The 19,220-nt window shown below is 41.6% G+C and overlaps 1 protein-coding gene across 1 annotated transcript in view; it reads right to left on the bottom strand.

Moving 5' to 3' along the window:
- Positions 1 to 19,220, bottom strand: part of fh (fumarate hydratase) — a 32,787-nt gene that overhangs the window by 2,407 nt on the left and 11,160 nt on the right. The window contains exons 4-9 of the mRNA XM_080200673.1: positions 16,824 to 17,000; positions 16,127 to 16,309; positions 11,398 to 11,563; positions 10,386 to 10,589; positions 6,098 to 6,225; positions 422 to 575 (exon numbers count right to left, since the gene is read on the bottom strand). Coding sequence (XP_080056799.1) covers positions 422 to 575; positions 6,098 to 6,225; positions 10,386 to 10,589; positions 11,398 to 11,563; positions 16,127 to 16,309; positions 16,824 to 17,000 — 1,012 coding nt within the window. The remainder of the gene's footprint in view (positions 1 to 421; positions 576 to 6,097; positions 6,226 to 10,385; positions 10,590 to 11,397; positions 11,564 to 16,126; positions 16,310 to 16,823; positions 17,001 to 19,220) is intronic.

The raw sequence follows: 19,220 nt of genomic DNA, 5'->3' as shown, positions 1-19,220 counted from the left end.
GCAGTCCCAAAAAGGACCTGGTTTCTACCCTCCAAGTGCTGCAGATTGATTTTTTTTAAAATCAACAACTCCATTCAGGAACTCTTGGCAATGTTCCTCTTCCTCTCCTGATTCAAGTCAGATGAGATTTTTTAGGATGAAGCTTTTAGTCTCAACTTACCCATCAGTACATGATGACAAACTCGGTTTTTGTTGGGCACTTAACAGAATCTTTATACAAAGAAGCACAAAGGAAGCAAATAACATTCAAACTCAGTGCTGGCTGTAGCAGGGATTTTTACACTGCAGTGATGGGTAGTGCAGGACTATTGATCCCACATGTCTCGCCTGCTTTGCACCTGACTGGAAATCAGCTGTTTCCCAAAATAAATTTGATTTGATTTGAAAAACAAAAAGCACTATTTAATGATTACTCTCTTACCAATGTGAGGGTTCAGTGCCGTCACCAGCATTAGTGACTCGTTCATTAACTTGTCAATTCTTTCTGTGTTTGCCTGAATTCCAACCACACAGTGGTCTGCGAAGGAGACACACGAGTCTCCAATCAATTGTGCTGAATTCAACACATTTTTGATCTGGAAGAGAAAACAAAATGCATTAAATCATCTTCAGTGGTTAAAAAAAGAACTGAACACCGCTCAATCTTTGTGATCATATCAAATGTATCTGAATCAGGAATGGTGATGTCTGCTAGAAACGTAAACTGTTCTTTCCCCAACCCAGTGATGTCCAATCACTGCAGTCTTTTCAAACAAAAAGGGTTCAAGCTCCACTTCAGGGTTTGAACACAAAAGCGCAGTACTGAGGGAGTGCTGCATTTTGGTTGTGAATTTAAGTTGAAGCCCCATCCACTTATTTCAACAGAAACATAGAGTCCTGACAGTGCAGAAGGAGGCTATTCGGCCCATCGAGTCCGCACCGACCACAATCCCATGTCTTGGGATGTCTTGTTGAAGATGTACAAGACATTGGTAAGGCCACACTTGGAATACTATGTGCAGTTCTGGTCACCCATTATAGAAAGGATATTATTAAAGTAGAAAGAGTATAGAAAAAATTTACTAGGATGCTACCAGGATTTGACGGTTTGAGTTATAAGGAGAGGCTGAATAGACTGGGACATTTTTCTTCTGGAGCATAGGAGGCTGAGGGGCTATCTTAAAGAGGTCTACAAAATAGTGAGGGGCACAGATCAGCTAGTTCGTCAATATATTTTTCCAAAGGTAGGGAAGTCTAAAACTAGAGGGTATAGGTTTAAGATGAGAGCGAAGAGATACAAAAGTGTCCAGAGGGGCAATTCTTTCACACAGAAGGTGGTGAGTGTCTGGAACAAGCTGTCAGAGGTAGTAGTACAGGCAGGTACAATTTTATCTTTCAAAAAGCATTTAGATAGTTGCATGGGTAAGGGAAATGGGCCAAACACAGGCAACTGGGATTAGCTTAGGGGTTTAAGAAAAAAAGGGCGGCATGGACAAGTTGGGCCCAAGGGTCTGTTTCCATACTGTAAACCTCTCTGACTCTATGACACCCAGGCCCTATTCCCATACCCCCAAGTATTAACCCTGCGAATCCCCCTGACATTATAGTCAATTTAGCATGGCCAATCAACCTAACCCACACATTTTTGGACTGTGGGAGGAAACACGGGTGGGTTTGGATGGATGCATATGAAAGATTCCATGGTACTATTTTTCCAAAGAAGAGCAGGGGAGTTATCCCCATTTCCCAGGCCAATATTCATCACTCAATCAACACCACAATTAACATAAGAACATAAGAAATAGGAGCAGGAGTAGGCCATCTAGCCCTTCGAGCCTGCCCCGCCATTCAATAAGATCATGGCTGATCTGTCGTGGCTCAGTTCCACATTCCCGCCCTCTCCCCATAACCCTTAATCCCCTCGCTTATCAAAAACCCATCAATCCGCGTCTTAAAAATATTTAGCGAGGCAGCCTCCACCACTTCAACGGGCAGAGAATTCCAGAGATTCACCACCCTTTGAGTGAAGAAGTTCCTCCTCAACTCCGTTCTAAACCACCCCCCCTTTATCTTGAGGCTGTGCCCCCTAGTCCTACTGTCCTTTCTGAGCAGGAAGAGTCTCTCCACCTCTATCCTATCCATCCCATTCATCATCTTATACGTCTCAATGAGATCTCCCCTCATTCTTCTAAACTCTAACGAGTACAAGCCTAGTTTATTCAGCCTCTCCTCATAGCTCAACCCCCTCAACTCCGGTATCAGCCTAGTAAACCTCCTCTGCACTCCCTCCAAGGCCAAAATATCCTTGCGTAAGTGCGGCGACCAAAACTGCACACAGTACTCCAGCTGCAGCCTCACCAATGCCCTATACAGCTGCAGCAAGGCCTCCCTACTTTTATATTCAATCCCCCTCGCTATGAAGGCCAGCATCCCATTCGCCTTCCTGACCACCTGCTGCACCTGCAGGCTGGGTTTTTGCGACTCGTGCACAAGGACCCCGAGGTCCCTCTGCACCGTCGCCTGCTGCAGTTTTTCTCCACGTAAGTAATAGTCCTTCCTACCATTATTCCTACCAAAGTGGACCACCTTGCACTTGCCAACATTAAATTCCATTTGCCAGTTCCTGGCCCATTCGCCCAGCCTATCTAGATCCTTCTGCAGACTCTCCAAACCCTCCGTGCAATTTGCGTTCCACCAATCTTGGTGTCATCAGCAAATTTCGACACTATACACTCGGTTCCCTCCTCCAGATCATCTATATAAATGGTAAATAGCTGAGGCCCCAGCACCGACCCCTGGGGCACTCCACTAGTCACCAACCGCCAATCCGAATAGCACCCATTGACCCCCACTCTCTGCCTCCTATTTGACAACCAATCCTCTATCCACGCTAACACCCTACCCCAACTCCACGCCCCCTTACCTTCTGCAATAACCTCTTGTGAGGTACCTTGTCAAACGCCTTCTGAAAATCCAGAAAGACCACATCCACCGGCTCTCCTCTATCCACCGCCCTAGACACATCCTCATAGAACTCCAATAAATTTGTCAGACACGACTTTCCCTTAACAAAACCGTGCTGCATCTGCTCTATCAAGCAATTCCCCTCAAGATGCCTCGCTATTTCCTCCTTGATGATGGATTCTAACATTTTACCTACAACAGACATTAAACTAACCGGCCTATAATTCCCTGCCTTTTGCCTGCCACCCTTCTTAAATAACTGCATAACATTAGCCGTTTTCCAATCTTCCGGCACTTCCCCGGAATCCAGCGACGTTTGGAAAATAACCACCAAGGCATCCACCATCACCTCCGCCATTTCTTTCAGAACCCTCGGATGCATTCCATCCAGTCCTGGGGACTTGTCCACAATCAGTCCCTCCAGTCTGCCGAGCACCGCCTCTCTAGTAACAATAATTTCACTGAGACCCTCCAGTCCTAACACCTTTCCATCGCTAACACCCGGCAAATTACTCACGTCCTCCTCCGTGAAGACCGAAACAAAAAAGTTATTCAAGACCTCAGCCATTTCCCCATCCCCTACCACTAAGTCCCCCCTCTCATCCTCTAAGGGTCCAATGTTCACCCTAGCAAGCCTCTTCCTTTTTATATATTTATAAAAACTCTTGCTATCCTTTTTTATATTAAGCGCTAGCCCAGCTTCATAGTTTCTCCTACCCTTCTTTATCAACTTCTTTGTCAATCTTTGTTGACATTTAAACCTCTCCCAATCCTCTTCTCGCCCACTACTCTTAGCCACTCTAAATGCCTCCGCTTTTAATTTAGCACTTTTCTTCACCTCCTTCGTTATCCACGGCTTATTACCTCTCCTCCTACGGTCCTTTTTAACCATCGGAATAAATTTCTGCTGAGCACCAAGAAAGATCTCCTTAAAGATTCTCCACTGCTCCTCAACAGACCTACCTTCCAACGCGCTCCCCCAGTCAACATTCGCCAATTCTTCTCTCATCCTACCGTACTCCCCTCTGTTCAAACAAAGGACACGTGTCCGGGAACCCACTTTCTCCTCCTCCATCTGCACCAGAAACTCCACCATACAATGATCACTCTCCCCAAGAGGATCCTTCACCACAAGGTCCCTAATTCTACCCGCCTCATTACATAACACCAACAGATTAATGTTGCTATTTGTGGGATCTTGCTGTATGCAAAATGGCTGCCGCATTTCCTATATTGTGACAGAAACTACACTTCAAAAGTACTTCATCAGCTTTTAACTTTGAGGTCTAGTGGTTGTGTGAAAAGCGTTAAATAAACCCAAGTCATTTCTTTCTCCTTGCATCAAAAATTCTAACTTTCAACAAAGCCCAAAATCTAGGCTCTCTCAAAAAAAAATCAGCTGACTACAAAATTGCTGTGCTATGAATTAACAAGTCTGTGTGTGCAGGAACGACAGTCGGTATCACTCTTCATTTTCATTAAGACCCGGAAGATCCACTGCTTTTGAAAATTGTGTTGTCATCCACTCCAGCACACACAGTTCCCTGAAAATAATTCAGTACTGCTTACCATTCTGGCTGTGTTTTGAAGATCAGCAACGAAGGCAAGTTTCATGAGATTTTAAAGTCCCTTAACAAAACGGCTTGGAGACACAGTGGTTAGCACTGCTGCCTCACATCTCCAGGCACCCGGCTTTGATTCCCAGCTTGGGGCACTGTCTGTGTGGAGTTTTCACATTCTCCCCACGTCTGCGTGGGTTTTCTCCAGTTTTCTCCCACAGTCTGAAAGACATGCTAGTTCGGTACATTGACCTGAACAAGTGATGGAGTGTGGTGACTAGTGGAATTTCACAGTAACTTCATTGCAGTATTAATGTAAGTCTTGAGACAAATAAATAAACTTTAACTTTTAAAAACCAGAAATACAATTCAATGAGAGGTGAGAATGTGAAACTCACAACGTTACATGGGATGGTTGAGAAGAACATAATTTAAGAGCAAGCTGGATAAGTAGCACGAGGAAGAAATGAATAGAGTGAAATTAAGTAAATAGAGTTGGACGAGGCTTGTGTGGAGCTTATTCACCACCACGGAACAAAAGACCTGCTATTGCGCTAGGAAGTCTATCCAATTGAAATGGCTACTTTAATTGTGAAGGACCAAGCAGAGAACAATGGCCAGAGTCTTACCACTGTGCACGCTAGTGGGATTTTCCAATCCCGCTGCAGTGAATGGAGAGTTGGTTGATCGCCAAATTCTCTGTCCTTGTTGAAGTGGGAACACGGCATGAACGGGCAGTGTGATATCATGCCCAATATATTGTAAACACTTTGACCATGCTCATCTTTTCTTCACTTTTGCTTTTCAACTAACCAGTCTCAATGACTTGTGTCTCTATAATGCTACTACAATCGGTGCTTAATGAGGGCAGGAGAAGAAAGTTAAATTTTATTACAGCAGAATCACATTTATGATCTCAGGTCATCCCAAAGAATTTCAAAGCCAAAGAAGTAGTCCTGAAATGCATCACCATTACAATGCAGTAAAATGCAAACAACCAATTTAGACATAGCAAGGCCCCATACACCAAGATAAATAACAAGATCATTTTTTAAAGTGATGTTGAAGGATAAATATTGGTCAGGACACTGGGAGAACTCTTTGTAGCTCTGCTCTCTGATATACAAAGCAGATGGCATCTGAATCCACAGCTTTCCAAAAGACATCTCACAGGATGCAACAGGCAATGAGTCTCTGTGGCTTTATTATCAAAGTCCCCATGATAACCAGTAGCAATCTGAACTTCCAGTTTGCAATTGTGGTCTCTTCTTGCTGTTATCACCAATCTTGGTATTAGTAACACATCTTGGTATTAGTAACGCAGCATTCACTATAGATTCGGAAATCAGTTTTCATCCATAATACAATCTAACAGTCTATAATTTTTGCAGATTAGTATATTTAAAAATCTGCACAAACATCAAGGCCTGTACATCAAATATATTTGGGGTTAGAAGAAAGTCAATTATTGTAGTTACTTAGCACACTTCTTCACGTCATATCACTTCATACGTAGCAATCTCCACATCTGGATTTCTACAGTAAACACTATCTAATTCTTTCGAAAAAATTAGTTTTGGCTTCCTGGTACTTACCATCAAGGGTTTAAAAACATTGAGCTCAAAGTGGCCATTGCTTCCTCCAACAGTAACAGCAACATGATTTCCCATGACCTGTGCTGCTACCATGGTAACAGCTTCACACTGTGTGGGGTTCACCTTACCTGTCAAAACATAGAAAACACAATTTACACTTGCCATGAAAATTAAATCACACATTAACAGGTATTACACTTTTCACTAAATTAGTGACTATTGCAGTGAGAGCACGATGGTTGCAAAAAGCATTTTCTTGTGCCAAAGGTACAACTGCCTTCCTTAAGGTGAGCAACTATTCCGCTCAAGCTGAACTGTCTCAGTCAATTTTGGTGTTGCAAAACCTGGCAGTGCAGCTTCTTGATAAGTAGAATACTGTGGATATTAGAATTTGAACTAAAAACAGAAATTGCTGGAACTACTCAACAGGTCAAGCAGCATCTTGAAGATGGGAACATAATCGCCCAGTCTCTAAATTATTATATCTCAGAAAATCCTCTTGGTGACCCCTCACAATCTGAATTAGAGTTAGCGAATTCAGAAGGTTCAAACTTACCTATCTGGATAGTTACCCAAGAAATGCTAGCCAGGAAAAAAAATTCCTGGACAACAATACAACACAATCTTCCAAGGCCAAAACATTATTTCTTTTCCTGCCCCATAACCAAAGAAACTAATGATGTGTTCAGTGCAGGTATACTGCTGTCAGGAAGCGAAAATAAGAGCAATACTGAAACATACAAAGGAAATAAAAACCGGGACTGGGTTAACAGCTCGGAATTGGTGAATTCAACAATGAGTCCAGAAGGCAGGTGAGATGTGGTTCCTCAATCTTGTGCTAAGTTTCACTGGAACAGTGCAGTAAGGCCATTGACAGAGATGTCAGTGCGAGATCAAGGTGGAGAATTAAAATGACAGGCCACCTGAAGCTTGGGGTCAGCCTTGTACAGAGGTGTTCCACAAAGCAGTCATCCAGTCTGTGTTTGTTCTCCAAAATATAGAGGACATCACATTGTGAGCAGTGAATATAGTAGGCAAGATTAAAAAAAAGTGCACATAAATCACTGCTTTACCTAGGAGGAATGTTTAGGGCCTTGGATGGTGAGGGAGAGGTGGTAAAAGAGGCAGGTGTTACACCTCTTCTGTCTGCATGTAAAGGTACTATGAGAATGGGGTGGGTTTTGGGAGTGGATTAGGATATCAGGAGGGAATGGTCCATTTGGAATGCCAAAAGGGAAGAAGTGTTTGGTGGTGGCATTGTGCTGGCAGTGGTGAAAAATGATCCGTTGAATACAGAAACGTAGAATGGAAGGCACGGACAAGGGGAACCTTAACATGGCTCTGGGAGGGAGGGGTTGGAATGAGATCAGAAATGAGGGAAATGCAGCACCCATGGTCAAGAGCCCTGTCAACAACAGTGAGGAAGAATGCGCAGTTGAGGCAAAAAGACATCTCAGAAATGCTGTTGTGGAAGGTTGCATCATCGGAACAGATATAATGAAGACAGAAAAACTGACAGAATAGAATCCTGACAAGATGTTAGGTATGAACAAGTATGGTCAAGTTCACTGTGGGAATCAGGAGATTCATAATGATTATTAGTTAATAGAGTATAACCAGAAATAGGGCAGAAAAGTTAAGGAAGGGAAAGGAAGAGTTGAAGATGGACCATATGAAACATAGAAAGATGGAAATTGGAAGTAAAAGTAAATGAAGCTTTCCAATTCAGGGCGAGAGCAGAACATGACATAATTGCAGTCATCATTACTAATTTTTCTCTGTTTAGATGCAAAGTACAGTGCTGAAATGTTAACTTGCTTCTCTCTTCACTAATGCTGCTGAGAATTTCCAGCATTTTCTGTCTTGCTGTGATTTTTTTTCATCTACTAACATAAAGACAATCAAGTTCACATGCATAGTTTCCCAAAGATAACTCATCTGGGGAGATATGACTTAGCCTAAAACCTTGCTGTTGGGAAAAAAAGTAAAATTATATTGCACTCGTCCTGATGACTGCAAGATGAAAAGCTTCGGCAACATGCCTCACTTTTCATTAAGAAGAATTAAAAAACATTAGCATATCGTGACACCAGAATTAAAGGGACTGATTTTCTGTGCACAATTTGTACTTTGTCACAACCCCACCACTCACTGTCTTTAACTGGAGAGATAATCCTACTTTTGTCAGGTGAGTTTCAGTCGTGAAGGCCTGCTTGCTGTAATTGTTTTTGGACTCTGTTTAAAATAGTCCAGCTTCTGTAGTGTGTTGATTCTGTTGTAAACAAGACTGCTGGCTGAAAGTCCTGCCACATGTTCCATCCCCACCAACTTAAGATCTGACATAATGGTGTCAATGCTCTCTTGGATATTTAAAAAAAAATCAGAGTACAGGTTGCTCTCACATCTCAGAACACATCTTTACACTGGAGAAATACTGATACCAGTGGAGTTATGATACACGTGCCACCACAACAGCTTTTAAAGAACCCAACGGCACTAGAGAGACAGGATCTTAAATCGATTTTGCTGTCAGGGCTCCATTTACCTGCAAGTGTACAGAGCCAAATAACTTCCACCTTACAACTATGGGAATTGCAATTCTGCAACTCCAGCATGCCTCGATTAGCAAACTGCAGCATCAGCTAAAGTAAAAGAGGAAAATTATATTTGCAGGCTGAGCACTGCTGTTTCAGGGTCTATTAAAAGAATGAAATGCCAAAACAACGGTTACAGGAGAAACAAGCTTACACCACCTGACTGTGTTGTTGATTGAGGAGTATTTATGCTATATGGGCCATTACAGAAAGAGAGAAAATTAAACAGAAAGAAAAAAGTGCACTGCATAATTCCAACTAACTTGCTAAAACATTGCAAACACCTGGAAATTCTTAATAGCAAGCCATTAAAATCACAATTTGAAAATAAAGCTGCTGATATTAGCACATAAGCAATCACTAGGTATTAATTTGTCTACCACTTTAATGCAAGCATGCATACATTTAAAATCGTCACTTGTTGCCCAGAACTTGGAGAATGCTGAAAGGAGACATGTTGCCGAAGTTTTTTGTTCTGCATGTATCAGGTCAAATGCAAGGGTGCCAAATTACAAGTGGTTCCCAATAATGTATACGATTAGAGAAAAGGTGCTGCTGACTGGCTGGCAAGTCATCTCTGATTGACCACGGCATTACCATGGAAAAAGCAACAGGGGAATTATAGGCTCCCCATGCTTCCGGGTAACACACAACAGGCGCAAGGCTCGAATATATTTTTTTGTTTGCTGAGAACAGGTTCCTGCGAATGAATGTGTGTCACTTCTAAAATGCTTAAATGAGCCAAGTTTCAAGTTTGGGTGATTATCCTAACTTGGTTGTTAGTGTAGGTATTAGCCTGGGTAGCCCATAGTTCCTTGTTATTTTCTCCGTGGCAATGTCTCTGCCAGACTGAAGCTGCAGACATACCAACACCCATTTTTCTCCAGCGGTATAAATTGTTGAGACTGTTAGAAATTTGGCTTTCTTGAAGGGTGCAAGATGAAGCACTTCAAACCAAGTCGCTCCTTTCAGCAAAATTCGAGATTTAAAATACACGTTTTAGTACCTCCAGTTTAACAGCAAATACGTAACCACGGTAAAGATTTATATACCAATATAATTAAGTGCACTTTTAAAGTCCACCATTATGGCTTCACATTTCTGGGAGATATATCAATGTCATTTTCTGAGTATTATCCTGCTAAAGGGCTTTTAAGCACAAATATTCTGCAAACCAACTGAGAGTTTTACAAGTATACATTTGGCCTTAGAGGAAGACATCTGCTCTTTTGTTTCATTACACCATTGAGTTGGTCTGATTTATTATTGCCACATGGATCAGTATACAGTGAAAAGTATTGTCTCTTCCTTGCTATACAGACAAAACATACCACTCTTAGAGAAGGAGAGATTGCAGAATATAGTGTTACAGTCATAGCTAGGGTGTACAGATATAACAGGCTACAAGACAAACAAATCCTCCATCCACACACCGACCAAAGCAAAGAACCTCACTGGACACACCTATACCCTGAACAGCGCAGTCTACTCTCACCATCTCCCAGACTTGAAAAGAAGCAGTCAATCCAGAAAGCGGGGGAAACGCACAGATGTTTAAAAATGTGTTACAATGAAGTTTAAACCACAGTTATAGATTTTGCGTCACACAAGCACTCCGCAAGATCAGTTAGCAACACACATCCAAATAGCAGCTTCCAACAAGATACTTTTCTGTACTTGGATTGCTGGATTACCTGGCATGATGCTGCTTCCTGGCTCATTTTCAGGCAAGATGAGTTCACCCAAACCAGAGCGAGGTCCAGATCCCAGGAAACGGATATCATTGGCAACCTTCATCAAACTGCAGGCAACCACATTCATGGCACCACTCAGTTCAACCAAGGCGTCGTGCGCAGCTAGAGCTTCAAATTTGTTAGATGCAGTTACAAATGGCAGACCTAAAAACAAAGGCAACATTATTTTCTATCGCCATTCTGCATGCGCCTGCAGTCTACCCACTGCCAACTGGGCTATAATCGCACATTCTGATGTGCGCTGAATACCACCCGCTGCCAGTATAACTGTAGGAAACCCAAACATTTTTCCGTGCAAAAGGTAATGATGGTCCTGCCAGCATTTGACAGCTTGAGCCCACTGAACACAGAAGTACCTCTCACTAATCAAAGCAAGATTGGTTTTGTTTTGCTGTGAGCCAGAGCTGCAGGGATTTTCTTTTTAATGCAAGACAGCTGGAGACAAGGAATAGAAAAATAGAAAAGATAAAAAAAGGAATAAATGCTTAGAATATCCTAACAGGGAGATGTCTAGTAACAAGCTTAGTGTTTAACTTGTCAAAATTCAGTCTACTGTTCTAATTTTGTTAAACAGCATTGTCTGAAAATAAATGAGACAAAGTGCTGTGGCAGGGTGTGCCTAACACAAATAATCACATTGCTGATATTGTCCCCAATGAGCACTGTATATGGGAAAATGGAATCCTCATTCAAAATGCATGGCAAGTCAGACACCATCCGGACAGGAAAATAAGTTAATGCTTTGGAAAACTGATCATATTTTTATGTTACTTTATATCTCCATTCATGTGTTTTCTTTTCAGCTCTCTGCAACGGTACCCAATGGATTTTTTCACGTCACACAAATGCTTTTTTTTAAAAGCAAAAACAGTAAAATGATGAACATTTTTAAAACAGAACTGAATTATCAGTAAAAGGTACAGCACATATACCATTCAATGATCTGTCTGACCTGTCAGCTCTGAGACTTTGGCAGCCACTTTCTCCGCGAATCCAATCCTCGTGTTCAATCCTGTTCCTACGGCAGTCCCACCAGCTGCCAGCTCATATATTCTTGGCAATGCAGCCTTGATCCGTTCAATACTATATTTTATCTGCTGTACATAGCCACTAAACTCCTAAACATGAATAAAAACAACAGGCAGTGAATTTCTGCCAATATTTTGAAACAAAAACCTAACACAATGTAACTCGGACAATTTGAAAGACTATTTCCACAGAAGGACACCACAGTCAGGCTATTTTTAAAAATGTAGAGACCAGGTTCGCAAGTTAACCTTTTATCTTGGAGACTTGTGCTTCAAATCAACCTAGCTGATGTGATGCTACTTTCCATTTACTTGAGTAATCTCAATCCAGTAAGATGCACAGCACAAAATCGGTCACAATTTACCAAAAATTTAGCAATCTTGCTCTGAGGAACTGCAAGTACTGCGTGTGTGGGAAGTTGGAGATAAAATGAAATGGATTTGATGTGTTGTCACATGCATTAATCTGCAGTGAGAAGCATTGTTTCTTGCACACTAAGACAAAGCATACTGTACATAGGGAAGGATATGAGAGAGTGCAGTATGTAGTGTTCCAGTCATAGTAAAGAAAGATCAACTTAACGCGAGGTAGGTCTATTCAAAAGTCTGATGGCAGCAGGGATGAAGCTGTTTTTGAGTCGGTTGGTACGTGACCTCAGACTTTTGTATCTTTTTCCAGATGGAAGGAGGTGGAAGAGAGTATGCCCAGGGTGCATGGGGTCCTTAATTGTGCCGGCTGCTATTCCGACACAGCAAGTATATACAGTGTCGACAGATTGGTTGGAGTAATAGACTGGGTTTCATTCACGACCCTTGGTAGTTTCTTGCGGCATTGGACAGAGGAGGAGCCATACCAAGCTGTGGTACAGCCAAGAAGGATGCTTTCTATGGTGCATCTGTAAAAGTTGGAGAGAGTTGTGGCAGACGTGGCAAATTTCCTTCAAAATGCCATAGTAGGACTCCGGTGAATTTAGGCTGATGTATGATGCTGGAGTGGAGTAGGAAGAGCTTTAGAGCTGACATTGCTGAACTTTATCTGGTGTTTGATAATGAAATCCCACATTTAAAATGGTAAACGTTCCCCAGTAACAATTTCCCTTGCTTCATGAACACAAATATTCATAAATAACTTCTTCCTAGCTCGCTCAGTTCCTAAGCAGCAGCCAGATTACAGATGAAAATGCATCACATCAGTTTGCTGTTTCAGAATGGAAACTAGGTCCCGACAGCCAGTTTCTACTTCAATAACATTCTCCAATAGTTTACTCACTAAGTACACTTTCGAATTGGGAGTAATGGTATGGATAATTGCATTTTTGATCGGTAAATAAAAAATGAGCAACGAACACTATTGTTGGGCATGTGATGTCAATACTCATATTTGCACAACGTTAATGTGTACTTTAACCTTTTTGTGTGTTTGTTGGCAAGGTGGAAAGTGGAGTGCGTTTTCATCCTTGTGCACTTATTTGTTTATTACTTATTGATCTGTTAAAAATAATGGGGAGCAGGGGTGAAAACACAAAGATTTCACCATCACAGAAATACCAACAACACAAAGGTTTTGCTAATTCTACTCGTTGTTAGGGTTTGTTGTTGGCCTGTCACGTCTATAGATTTTATTCCTGAACCACATTTTAAACGGTTTTGCTTCAAAGCAGTTGGGATTCTTTATAGGAAGGCTGTTGTTGTGTTTTTTTTTGACATCAACATTTAACTGTTTTCCAATCCCCAGTTGTTTAAGAGTCTGTATTCAACAGCTCTGTTTAAAGGAACGGCAAAAAGTCATTGTCCTTAGAATAACACCTTGGGAGGGAACTTACCATTCCACTCTGCTGGCCAACGGATGGGGAGAGCCAGTAAGATCACACGAGAGTCGTGAAATCAGAGTCACGCTCAATCTATCTCCTCTTGCAATCCTGCCAGCATTGGATAGCCGGGGAAGTCAGCCTCGCGTCCACTTCCAGAGCAAGACTTAATGAATTATTTAAATGTACTGAAGTGCTAATTTACATGTAACTGATGAGCCTGGGACTCAATCATCCCGGCTCACTTGCCTTTGTGGCCTTGCCGGGATAGGTTCTCTCCAGCGAGAAGCACTGCAGGGCCCCAGCAATGTGGACCAGTCCTGATGGCCTCACAGTAGAACTGGAAGCCACTTGGGCTTCCTGGGGCGAGGCAAGTGGGGGGGGTGACACTTGGGCTGTGCTAAGGGGGCTGTGCATTTTGCAGATGATATTTCCAAGTTGGGAAGCGTTTTTAACATTTGTTCTTAGTGGTTTGAGTATCTGTGGGACTTGGGTTAAAATATGTTATCAAGAGAATGTGCCTTTGTGACTATTACATCTAGAGGAAACGTGTTATTTGTTATTTGATAGAATGTAAACTTGAGGGGCCCCAAGGAAAAATGGGATAAACACTTGTCTTCAGTCTATGGCTCTAGTTACACAGTTGGGGTGATACAAGATGTCTTGCATCATAGAAAGCATCCTTTCCTGATGTATCACAGCTTGGTATGGTTCCTGCTCTGACCAAGACTGCAAAGAGCTTAGCCCAGTCCATCACGCAAACCAACCTCCCATCCACTGACTCCGTCTTCACTTCCTGCTGCCTCAGAAAAGCAGTTAGCATAATCAAGGACCCCATACACCCCTAACATAGTCTCTTTCACCTTCTTCCATTGGGAAAAAGATACAAAAGTCAGATATCACAACCCAACAGACTCAAAATGGTTTTTTCCCTGCTGCCTTCAAATTTTTGAATCAACCCACCCTATATGAAGTTGATCTTTCTTTACAGCCTAGCTATGACTATAACACTACGTTCTGCACCCGCTCCATTCCTTCTCTATGTACAGTATGTTTTTGTCAGTATAGTGCACAAGAAACAATACTTTTCATTGTATCCCAATACATGTGACAATTATAAATCAAATTATCCTCCTCCATTGACTCTCCACCATGGGTGCTTGATGGGACTGCAATCATCTGCTTCTATCTTTAGCTCTCTGACCTTAGTTAGAGTACCACCTGCAATAATTTCTCTTCCCGCTCCCACACCGTGATCTCTGATAGCCTCCAAGGGTCAATCTTTCCTTTCTCATGATGTCCCTCGGCTATATCATCTAAAAAACAGCACAAATCTTCACATGAACGTTGGGAACACTCAGTGCTACTTCACCATCACTTCTCCAGATCACCACCCCACCACTCTCTGCATCTCAAAATGATCTCATTATTTGTTCCCCAGCCACCAATTCCATCCCGTCCCTTTGGCAATGGTCTAAGGCTAAACCAGTTTCTAGAAAACCAATTGTATTTAACCCTGAAATGAGCCACATACATGCCATAATGAAAGCTGATAAATTCCAATTCTAATATTATCAAACTCTGTCTCTGCTGCTGAAACACTCACTTATGCCTTTATTTCTCTAGAATTGACTACTTTAATGCACTTCTGGCCAGTCTCCCATCTTCCACTTTCCATAAACATAAGGTCATTCAAAACTCTGCTGCCTATGTTCTTGTTTGAAATTCATCCTAGTTGCCCTTGAGAAGGTGATGATAAGCTATCTTCTTGAACCATTGTAGTCCCTAAGGTGTAGACACACCCTCAGACTTAACTATCATCAACCATACTCAATGCTCACTGTCCTACACTGGCTCCGGTTAACTAATGCCTCAATTTAAAAATTATCATCCCTGTTTTCAGATCCATCCATGACTTCAGCTCGCCCTATACTTGTACTTCCTCCTGCAATATAACTCTCCAAGATATCTGCCCATGCAGAACACTTGAGTGCACACAAATTTAACTGCTCCACTACAGGTGGATGTGCCTTTGTCTGCCAAGAGCATAATTCCCTCCCTAAGTGTCTTTGCCTCTTTGAGATGTTCCTTAAAACCTAAATTAAAGTTCATAAGCTCTTGGTCATTTGTCTTAATATCTCCTTATGTGGCTCTGTGTCTAATTTTGTTTGATAATGCCCCTGTGAAGCACCATGGAACATTCTGTTATCGCAAAGGTGCTACATAAATACAAGCTGTGGTTGCCTGATAAATTCATGCCAGAATTCAAACCTTTGGGAAAAGGGAATGGGGTGAAATTGGTCTTCAGGTGGGACCACAAAACTGATGATAGAAAATCAGTAGCCTGTTTTACGCCTATCTTAATTTTCTTTCCAAGTCACTAAGTGGTAGCAGATATACACAAGTAAACTGATCAATGCAAGGTGTTTTCTGCTAAAATTAATGCACATGATTCCGTGTTTTCACCATAGCTGTGCCTGTAGCTAGTCAGCCATTTCTACTGGACAACAATTCTTTCGAGCTGCTGTAAAATTCAAGTGACTTTAGTGCTATGGTCAGTTTGGTGGCACAGTACACTGGTGGGCAAGTCTAGGCTATATCCCACATGGTGAGTACTAAGCATCAGTTACGCTGTCCAAGAAGCATCAACAACATTAAACCATTCATGTGGGCTGACTGCTTGTGACGAATGGTCCCACCAGAAATATGACTTCCTCTTCACTTCAAGCAATTTATCTTTTTCTCTTAAACGGCAGATTTCAAATCTTCACATACTTTTTCTATTTGTCTTTTATTGTAATGGCAAGGTTTCATGCCACAACTGACACATTTTCTTTCAACCTACCTGCCCCAATGAAAGAGGCACAGCATCTTGTGTATGAGTACGGCCAATTTTAATGATGTCAGCAAACTCTTTGGCCTTGTCCTCAAGTGCACCATGTAACTTCTGAAGTCCAGGCAGCAGCACCTCATGGACCTCCTTGGCAGCAGCAATATGCATGGCAGTTGGGAAAGTGTCATTGGAACTCTGGCAATGAGGGAAAAGAAGGAAATGTATGGATTAAAACTGACTCAATGCTGAACTTTAGATTTATTTCATGCTGTATTAGTGCATAATCACTTTCAAAAGCTGTATTTTCAAACAGCTTAAAACTATGGACTGCGCGTGCACACAATGTCAACTGTGTAAATAACTACAATGAAATTAAATGAAACCTTCTAATACATAGACAGGTACATCACCGAGTGAACATTTCCTTTTCCATGCGAGATAACAAAGTGTCAAGACAGAACAAGTAAGAAGTCTCACAACACCAGATTAAAGTCCAGCAGACTTATTTGGAATCATGAGCTTTCAGAGCACTGTTTCTTCATCAGATGTTGCAAGACTTCTTACTGTGCCCACTCCAGTCCAACACCGGTCTCTCCACATTATAGACAGAACAAAATTGATATTGCAAATCCTCTGTCGCTGTTTTCCTGGGCCATAAAAGAGAAGGTTTTAAACTACAAAAGGATGGAACTGAGGCCTAGATGAGTACCTGGCTCTTGTTTACATGATCATTGGGATGTACAGGATCCTTGCTGCCCAGTTTACCTCCGAGAATCTCAATTGCCCTGTTGCTGATCACTTCGTTCACATTCATGTTCGTTTGGGTTCCAGAGCCAGTCTGCCACACCACTAGAGGAAAGTGATCATCCAACTTCCCAGCAATCACCTGCACAGTAAACACAGCAGCCAACCTCATTTTCGGTGCCAAGAGGACAAGAAAGAACCCACTTCTATTCACTTTAACTGGTGAAGAAGATCAGAAACAGAATGATTTGTTCATACACATCGTACAGGATGTTGCCCAAGTCAAAGATTATTGGGATTTGTAAGTGGAATGGTTAAGATTTGCGATACTTTTGTGGTACTAATCAAACTTCTTTAATAAGCTTAAGTTACACAAGTCACCACTTGTCGGCACTGTAGAGCACTGTTGTACATTTATAAAGCACCGTCCACTGGCTGGGCTACAATATTACAACAACACTGCTGGGAATTTTCCAAATGAGAGTGCAAAAAGATTTAAAAGGCCAGATTTTCAAGAGAAAAATGTGTTTATAATCACATTTATCATCAATTTTTAAACTACAATTTTATGCTGTAATAGCGCTGCCATGAACTAATTATCTTCTTCCAAGAGATTTCCATGATATTAAAAATATTTTTGGGTGGACAGTTGGAAAAAGAGGGGCTGACTACGTAGAATTGCATTAAAGTTATAACACAGAGGCAGGCTGTTAGCTAATGTTCATGCCCCAGCAAGGCAGATAGGCCTGGCATGATACACTATAATATCTGGATTCGTACCTTAGAGGACAGTACCAACAGTACCAATGTACACTGAATGCTTCAGGGCTATTTTCCAGTGAAATATAAATTCAAAATTCCAGGTCACAAATGACAAAATTGGCTATTTTTTTGAGAAACACAACTTCTTAAAACATTGATACAACAGGACTACAGATGCAACTGCGGCCTCACAGCGGCACGGACCAGGGTTCAATTCCAGCCTCGGGTAACTATCTGTGCGGAGTTTGCACATTCTCCCTGTGTCTGCGTGGGTTTCCTCCGGGTGCTCCGATTTCCTCCCACAGTCTGAAAGATGTGCTGGTTAGGTGCATTAACCCAAACAGGTGCCGGACTGTGGCGACTACTAACTTCATCGCAGTGTTAATGTAAGCCTTACTTGCAACTAATTAATAAATAAACTCAGATTTCAAGCATCCTGGCATATCCAAGAATAAGACTGGAATTAGGTGCTCTAGTGTCAGCAAGACAGCACATTGATGCAAGTTTCAACCTGTGTCACTAATGTTGCAATCCTGTTCTCTATCTCTTTAACATGATATTTTAAAAGTCAAAGTTAGTGAGTCAGCAGAATACAATAAATAACTCTGATTATCAAACAGTTCTGGGAAACAGGGAGTCCCTCTCCATATTGGATGTCATGGTGGTGACTGTAGAGCAGAAGAGACACAAAATGAAGTCTTCATGTGCTGCTAAAAATGAGCGTTGTAACATGGTAATTAACTGGTTGAACTACGTAGATTCCCCAAGCAAAAAGTAGGAGATATACTGAGAACAGTAAGTACTCTGCCCTATTTCTTTCATAACAAGGATGGGTGGGGGAAGAGGGGGTGTGTTGTGTAGTTTGAAAATAACTAGTTTTAATGAGACTATCATTTTATAGTTTGAATTAATATGCCCTTAAGCTTTTCTGCTAAAATTGATAAAAGCTGCCTTAATAGAAATTAAACCAGTATTATTGGAAACCAGTTGGATTAGTTAAGTAGACAGTATTAGCTGTGATTCAGTGTGATTTATGAGGGGAGGGGTATTGCAAACAAGCTAACTAATAACACCCCCTTCCCTAATTGTTCACTTGTCTGAAATACCACCACCTCCTCATAAATCACACAAGGTTCTAGAGACTTAATCACAGAGCAAGAAAGAACACTTTAAATGATGAATTCAGAAACTTCATTAACCATTAAAAAGGTGACAAGTCAGAAAGATATTAAGCAAAGTATCAATTAACAGCAATTAGCAGTAATTAAGAAGATGAAAAAGCTTAACAATTGAGCAGACTTCTCACCACCCTTCTCAGACCAAGTTGTAAAGTGACAACTCCGAATAACATCAAAAATAGCTCTCAGCATCTCTCCAAAAACATCATTCTTTCCACATCTCTCTTTCTCTGCTTCCTAAAATGGCTTTTTGGGACCCCACCTGATACCTTAAAATGTTGAAAGTCCACCTTAGCCAATTGTTGGAAGAATAGTCATTTAATCTATAACTTGTCAATAATGCAATAAGAATTAGCCCTTTTTTTTTAGCTAATCATGCACCTTGTCTCAGACAATGCTTCTTCCCAAAAGACATCCCCAAT

The sequence above is a fragment of the Carcharhinus amblyrhynchos genome, chromosome 12, assembly GCF_965287045.1.
Source record: "Carcharhinus amblyrhynchos chromosome 12, sCarAmb.v2.hapA, whole genome shotgun sequence".
Classification (NCBI taxonomy): domain Eukaryota; kingdom Metazoa; phylum Chordata; class Chondrichthyes; order Carcharhiniformes; family Carcharhinidae; genus Carcharhinus; species Carcharhinus amblyrhynchos.
The sequence above is the reverse complement of the archived record's forward strand: the minus strand, read 5'-3'. Positions and strand labels throughout refer to the sequence as shown.